Source organism: Choristoneura fumiferana, chromosome 14 (genome assembly GCF_025370935.1).
Source record: "Choristoneura fumiferana chromosome 14, NRCan_CFum_1, whole genome shotgun sequence".
Lineage (NCBI taxonomy): Eukaryota > Metazoa > Arthropoda > Insecta > Lepidoptera > Tortricidae > Choristoneura > Choristoneura fumiferana.
The window spans coordinates 13857792-13865261 of record NC_133485.1 but is presented as its reverse complement, the minus strand read 5'-3'; the positions used below and the strand labels follow the sequence as shown (position 1 = coordinate 13865261).

General features: G+C 36.7%; 1 protein-coding gene across 2 annotated transcripts; it reads right to left on the bottom strand.

The window, feature by feature from the left end:
- Positions 1–2951: 2951 nt before the first annotated feature.
- Positions 2952–5461, bottom strand: LOC141435237 (uncharacterized). Of its 2 annotated transcripts, XM_074097888.1 has the most exons (5): positions 5210–5461; positions 4664–4812; positions 4287–4423; positions 3300–3402; positions 2952–3080 (listed from the first exon to the last, which is right to left on the bottom strand). In XM_074097888.1, exons 2-5 carry the CDS (start codon positions 4731–4733, stop codon positions 3055–3057), a joined length of 336 nt encoding a protein of 111 aa, XP_073953989.1. In that variant the 5' UTR covers positions 4734–4812; positions 5210–5461; the 3' UTR covers positions 2952–3054. The 2 variants fall into 2 exon arrangements, with proteins under 2 accessions (XP_073953989.1, XP_073953991.1); XM_074097890.1 differs by lacking the exon at positions 4287–4423 and having other exon boundaries at positions 3300–3482; positions 5210–5444.
- Between the last annotated feature and the right edge of the window lie 2009 nt (positions 5462–7470).

Below are 7470 nucleotides of genomic sequence, written 5' to 3'. Positions count from 1 at the left end.
GAATCATTAAGGAATCTTATGTCGAACTAAAACAATAAAAACCACACGAGTCTGGGGTTCTTGGCCAAAGAAGCACCAGTATTGCAGTACCTTGGCATCCCTTGAGTCCGCGTGGCCACGCTGGAAACAAGAGCACCTAGGCCTCCGGTACTGCAATAACAAATCTCGCTAACACCTGAAAGTCATCAGAAGAAGTAACAAAACCCATGGTTTAGCAAAGGACACAAATTTGAATAGGCGTTTGCATTATTTTCGGTGGTTTCGTGCGTTTGAAATTGCTGTCTTAACTGACTGGGAGATACGATCATATCGCGTTTCGACGTTATAAAACCCTTTTTGAATAAAAAGCCAAATGTCATAGGCTAATACCGGGTACTCTGCAGCAGTAGCCTGGAATGTTTTGAAAGCTGTGTCAACGGCAGAAACAAGACTCGGTAGTTCATAACGCGTATCTTCCACTATGACAAAACATTTTTCAATAGACGTGACGGACTCACCGATATACACAACAATTGGCTGAAATGTCACCTTCCATGCTCCTAACGTTTCTTTATGATCTGCTAAACGTGCCTCTAAATTCGTACAGGCAGGGACTCGCAGAATAAAATTATCTCGCATGACCGCCTTGGATGTATTTTTTAAGTCTTTACCAGTTTATTTTCTGAATCGTCTGAAACAATACAAAAAATATATATATCGCGTCATAAACTACAAACTATTTTCTTAAGACAAAGGCTGAATGGGCTAGATTCCTTTGCCTTAAACCTGAATAAAAAAATAGGTTAAGTTCGACTCAAACTCCCGCACGAAGGGTTCCGTATCATTATCTATACAACATTAGCAAAAACCAGCAAAAAAACATGTTTGTTGTATGGGAGCCCCCCATAAATATTTATTTTATTTTAATTTAATTATTTACTTTTAAAGTAAAGATACAACTAAATATACAGTGAATTCTTAGTAAAAAGACGGACAGTGGAGTCTTAGTAATAAGGTCCAGCCATTTAAGAGCTACGGTGCCACAGACAGACACACATAGCGGTCAAACTTATAATAACACCCCTTTTTTGCGTTGGGGGTTAAAAACAAGTGCGTGGTGTATCTATATATTTTTTGTACAGTCAAAGAAACAGATTCAATTACCGGGGTGGAACCGTTTCATAAACAATTTCGCTATTGATTTCTTTGGCAGATGCATGGGATGTCAACATGACATTAGTAGCACAAAGGTTCCACCTTGCTACGTGAATCAGTTTCCTTGACTGTACATCAATGGTAAAAAAAGTTAAAACTAAACTTACCATCATTGGAGGTGACTAATTCTGTAAGTGCAAATTTCAGGAATTGGTTTTTGGTCGAGGACAGCAATGCCTTTCCTTTAGCAATGATATTGCCACTAACGTTGTGTAGTGAGGAACGCAATATATCTGCGCCCGTTGAGGGATAAAGTCCATCGAAGTCTGCTATGAGAATTTTGTAACCATTGGGGCCTTTGAGGACCTGATACTCATTCAAGTAATCCAGGAGAGTGCCCTTATTGTTGTACAACTTTTGAAGACGCGCCTTCGCCGTAATTGCCCAAAACTTATCGATTTCCTTCCATGGTGTAGCTCCTTCGACGGCAATCGCAAGTATTTGTAAAGCCTCCGCAACAAGATCGCTCTCAGCTGAAATAAAATCATTTTTGAAAAAGAGAAAAATAGGTACCGAAAAAAGTATGAATATGTAATAAGTAAGTAAGAGTATAATTACTGGTCTAATAAAAACTTACATTCGTCAATAACAGATAAGTCAATAGGACATAATGGCCTAGCAGGTTCTACGTCAGAGGATAGATCACTGGATTCGCTAGCAGCGCGTCGTTTCCGGAAGGGCTTTGTTACTTTTCTTCTGATAAGGTTCTTCCTCTTCCTAGGTATGTATTATACAATATACCTGAAGCGTTTCTTTTTGCTTGAAAGGGCCCTCCCTACAATAAAACATTATGTGAAAGGTCATTAACAATTTGACTAGTGTGATAATTTGGTGTACATTTCAGGCCTAAGTAGTAATTTAAGCTTCTTTTTTCCTGAAAAAATTTCAATGTTAACTCAAGTCAAGTCAAAATATCTTTATTCCCCTATTAATTCTGCAATACAATGTCAACCCTTAGAAAATAATTTTAACAGTTGACATTGTATTGCAAAATGACAGTGAGTTGACTCAGTGTTGCAAAACACGTCCTAATATTACATGACATATCTTGATTTTTCTATTTAGACTTAATTTTAGCGTTTTGAGGTAAAAAGTAAGGACAAAATGTTGATTAATTTGTGATAAACAATAAAGTAAATGGAAATGATGTTAGTTTTTACGAGGGAAAGGGATTCTTTAGATGACTAATATATGGACGGCCACTACTCTACCATTTTATTTAACTACTTAGTGCAAATTGGTATAAAAGGAAGAAAAATAATAGCTTACAGCAATATATGCGGCATAGTAGACGACTGGCGATTCCTTTTTAAAAAGTTCCGCAATCCCTCGTCTCGTGCCCATGACTGGAAATCACTCCACTTCAGCTGGGTGTCCGGATCTATGTCTAGCACTGAATCTAACATTAAATGGGCCAATTCCTTTATCTGGTTTGAATCCAAGAGGCCCTTAGTAGCTCCTTCGCTTATGAGTAAAGCCCGTCCTCTGTGAGTTTTTTGTAATATAGATTTTATCTAAAAAAAAGTAAAACATCAAAATTTAATAACCTCGAATTCTATCTCAGTATCGGAAATTTTTAAGTTCCGTATTGGGACCCCCTTTGGTATACCCCGATCCAAAATAGAAAATAGACAAATTAATGCATCAAGAATGATAAAAATATTTATTAAAATATTAAGCAGGACTATTGTCAACCTATTGAAGTTACCTCTCCCCATAAGTGTTGGCACAAATGGGTCTTAGAAAATTTTACTAACTTTATCTCGGTCAGGCTCAGGTTGATCTTCTGCTTGCACGTCGAAAGTCACAACTTCATACTCCTCAGTTCCTTGCAATCCAGGTTTTCAGTTATTTAATGAATTAATTTTTGTCTATTTTGATGTGTTCTATGCGATAAAAGAAAAATACATCATAATTTAAAAAAAAAAACAAAGTCCCAGTTGTGATCATAATCACCTTTCGCTATATCCCAATCACTAGTTTACACAAAATTATGTAACAACAAAACTATATGTAACTTTTGAGGCACTTATGAAAGACCCAAAATAATAAATAAATAAACAGGGCAAGTTAAAGAAAAGCTTGTAAAAAAAGGAGTCACTAACCTGGTTTAGCTGTTTTAAAGAAAGTTAAGTATGGAAGGTATAGAACGTCCAAGAGGCCTTCCGAAGGTCTGGAACACCAGTGCGTCTCCAACAGGTCATCATCCTCAAAAAAGGAGAGTAGGTAACACTTGTATAATTCAAGAAATGTTGCTTCAAGCTCTTTTCCACCATTGGTATTGTATTCTATTCTTGAAAATAAATAATAGAGACCACAATCAGGCACATAGATTCATGTCATAAACATCAGTATCAATGTTTAACTTTCATGGCAATGTATGGTCGGCAGAAAAACAAATACACTTAGTATTTTTAACCTTTATTTTGTATAAATAAAAAAGGACTCTAAAATTGTTTCAAGGGTTAGAATAGATTACAAAAACTTTTTCCATGGATTTTGCTGTCAATCTTTGACATCTGCATTTTTGTAAATTTTAAATGACTAAGGGGCTGTTTCACCATCCATTGATTAGTGTTAACTGACGGTTAAATGTGATGCCGTCTCCGTCTATTCGAACAAGACAAATAGAGACGGCATCACATTTAACCGTCAGTTAACACTAATCAATGGATGGTGAAACAGCCCCTAAAAGTCCTTTCCACACTGACTGAGGTCACTGACTGACTAATGGAAGGTAAATCAAGTATTGAAAATATTGCATGCAGTTTTTTTTACACTTTGTTATTAGATTTATTGTTTTTTGAATCCGAAATGAGTATAAGGTTTTATGACATATTTAGAATTTATACCCTTTTTTAGTATATCTATGTACAGTTTACCGCAGTATGATTGAGTGTAAAAACAAAACAATAAATTAAACATTATTCAAATATTTAAATGTATTTTTATTTTGCTACCGTACCAAGTGCCATGAAATTCGATTGTTGATACCAATGTTTATCCATAAGATAAAAATAAGTTTTTAACATCACTTCCTATTATGTGGACACCTGTTATTTATTATTTTGAAATAAGGGAAAACCACCAACCCCAACTATCACTGATTGATTGTCAGCCTTCCACATAGACAAATTAGCTTGGAACTTTACTCTATCTCCGATTAATGGGATTGATGATATGTCGTTTTCTTTCAGTAGCCCCAAAGCAACAGCGTCAATCCTAGCATCTTGAATAAGTAATAACAAACCAGAGTACATAAAATGCAAACACACCAGTTAATTTAGGTAGTTAGTTAATACCATGCCAATCATGCTACTTAAAATAATGCAGTAAGTCTCCGATCAACGATTAGTACTCGGAGCAAGTACATTTATGTAAAAAATGACACATTCCAATTCCGCCACTGGTTCTTAAGTAGGTAGGTATCAAAACTTCTCACAATCAATACAATCACACTGATACTTACCTCGAAATGTATCAATCAAATCAGTGCAGCCCCATTTTGAGAGTAAATCAACTGTATATTGGTCTGCCATAGGTATTTGATGTTACGAATTGGCTGGCAGGCTTTGATGAACGAGATCGAAGCTGGCAGGTCTCGGAATTGAAGGGAATCTGTTGGTCGAAAGAGATGGTTAAGCATACGGCGCAGCAGACTGGCGGGCACCTAGCTTGGGCGTTTGTAGTGTGAGCGTTTTTTTGTTATTTCAGGGATTTGTTTGTCAGTTAGGAACTAACAAGAAACTGTATATCCAGTAGGTAGGTAACGGACAAGTTGTTCACCGCCAAAATACTATGATCAAATACCTACTGTAATGTAACTATCGTTGACATAGTGTATTCTTTCTTCATTTATTAAGTGGCCTCTATCGTGTCGAGCACAATTATTATTATTCTGACTTGGTCCAGTTACCAACGAAAATATAAATAATGGCCAGTTTCAAATCCCACAATACTTACGGAAATTAGTCATATACTTAATGTTGAATTGAAAAATTGAAACAACACTTACCCAAACTAGGTCTCAAACAAACGAGAACACTGAACTGAACACACCGGCAGCGTCGGGCGCGCGCGCTTCCTTCCTTTCCTTACGCGATGGCCGATCAATCGAGAAAGAAAACCAGTGTTGCCAGGACCAGATTTCGTTTTGGTCCGAAATTCGTCCGTAAAAGTTCCGAAAAGTTCCGATACATTGCTTTTTTTCCGGTGTGACACGAAAATGAACCATTCAATTATTATTGTGTCACAACGGAACTTTTTCCGATCAGTCGTTTTGTATGATTGATTAACTGGGTATTTCCACTTTGAATGACGCTCAATTTTTTTTTAAATTATTCAACTGGTTTCTCCTACTCGGAATCACTAGCACCACGAAAAAAAAGGTCTTTATGTAATCGCAAACAAAATGAAACTAGAGATATTGTTACACAGATTTTACTTTTAAATAGCATATTATTTAGTATCTAATTATCTAAAACTTGATCGTTCTTTCGTGAAATTATAGTTTGACTTAGATAAGAATACTCATGGGAGACCCTAGTAAAAATATAAATAAAAAAAATCCTAAACAGAACAAAAGTCCGATGGAATCGAAGTTCCGCAAAAGTCAACTATGGCTTATGCACAAAAAAACTATCGTGGTAGTGACACTCGTATCTAGTTGTTGGATTTATTATTGAGAGTGAAACGGGATGAATGGGAAATAAATTAATAATAACTAAAATATTTTAATGTTTGTCATTGTTATATTACAAATTTGTCACAGAAAATATCTTGCGACGATTTCGACTTTGGCGAAATGCACGATTATTTTTTTATTGTGTAATAAATTCGCATTCTCCATTATTGCACAAAAAAGTTCACAGACGCGTGTCTCAAGCGGATGGCACTCGCGCTCGCACTGTACCGCTACCATGAGTTTACAGTGACCGTATTCGATAGCGACGGCGTAAATTATTTGTATAGAGAATTGTAGGTACAGGACCCCTACAAATAATATACGCCGTCGCTATCGAGTACGGTCACTGTAAACTCATGGTAGTGGTACTGGTCCCAACTGGTCCGAGATATCGTGTCCGTGAACAGTGTCTATGTGTGCGTTGCTCGAGTGCACTTTTTATGTAGATTGATTTCTGTAACTTATGTTTTGTGATAAAATCGCGGAGTGAGCCGTGCCTGACTGAGGTCGCCTAAAAAAGTAGTCTAAGCTATTCCATATCCGGTGTCAAATTTCATAACTCTAAGGGGCTGTAAGATTAGTACCTTAGATATGCAAAATATTAGTACGGAACCCTACACTGCGCTTGTTCAGTTTTATTGCTAATTTTGCATGTTATTTTTAATTATTTATTTATTCATTCATCCACGCTTTTCTTTTTGATCCCACTTAAACTCTAATTTTTTTTCTTGTGCTTATGTAAATTTGTGTTGTGATTCTTTTGTTCAACTACGATAAAGACCTTGTCCTTCAAGTAGCCTAAAAGGCGATCAGTCGCCATTTAGAATTTTACGTCGCCGATTTCCATCCCGAGTAGCCCAATTGGCGTCAAATCGCCTACGTTGGCAACACTGCTGTTGAATTTCGCTTGGTCACTGTGGATTTTTCACCCACCACAGCGCAGCGCCGCCAGAGCCAGCGTACGTAGTATGATGTCAAGCGCCTTAGTACTATTACTTATTCTGTGGTAAAGGCGTTTTTCACCGCACGCACGACTGTAAAGGCCTTACTGAACGTCGTTTCATTAGTAAAGAGACCTTTTCGACCACAATACCGCTGCGCAGGCAGAATAGGTAGATAGGAAAAAAATACGATGAAAACTTCTACAACACAAAGATATAAATAAACAAAATAAGAAAACTGAATAAGTTCATATTTTTACACTTGACTGCTACCAAATGTAGGGTAGATAATGGTACCAGTGTTGGATACTTTAAGCTGACAATCGTCATGGACACTTCATTCTTATTTTAAACCTATTGTACTTAAGTTGAATGATATAAATGACTAGGTATCCCTTATTTTCAATCTCATAAGACTCATTGTCCGTTACTGGGTCATCATGGGTCATATCAATAGTACCTAGTATTTATCTGGATAATACTCCATACAATTAAAAGCATCTGGGCCCCTTAATTTTAAATCATGAAATAAAGGATTGCCTCATGTCTTGTTTACTTAGGTGATGTGTATCTAGATACGCGGTACCTAGCGTGTCAAGCCAAGTTCAAGCTAACAGAACTGGCGAGCAGCACCATGTGTAATTTTACCAG

Coding starts and splice junctions, on each gene's coding strand:
- LOC141435237 (XM_074097888.1), bottom strand. CDS start 4,733: ATGGCAGACCAATATACAGTTGATTTACTCTCAAAATGGGGCTGCACT. Junction 4,424..4,663: donor TTTGATTGATACATTTCGAG/GTAAGTATCAGT, acceptor TACTTATTCAAG/ATGCTAGGATTGACGCTGTT. Junction 3,403..4,286: donor ATCAATCAGTGATAGTTGGG/GTTGGTGGTTTT, acceptor TCCTTTTTTGAG/GATGATGACCTGTTGGAGAC.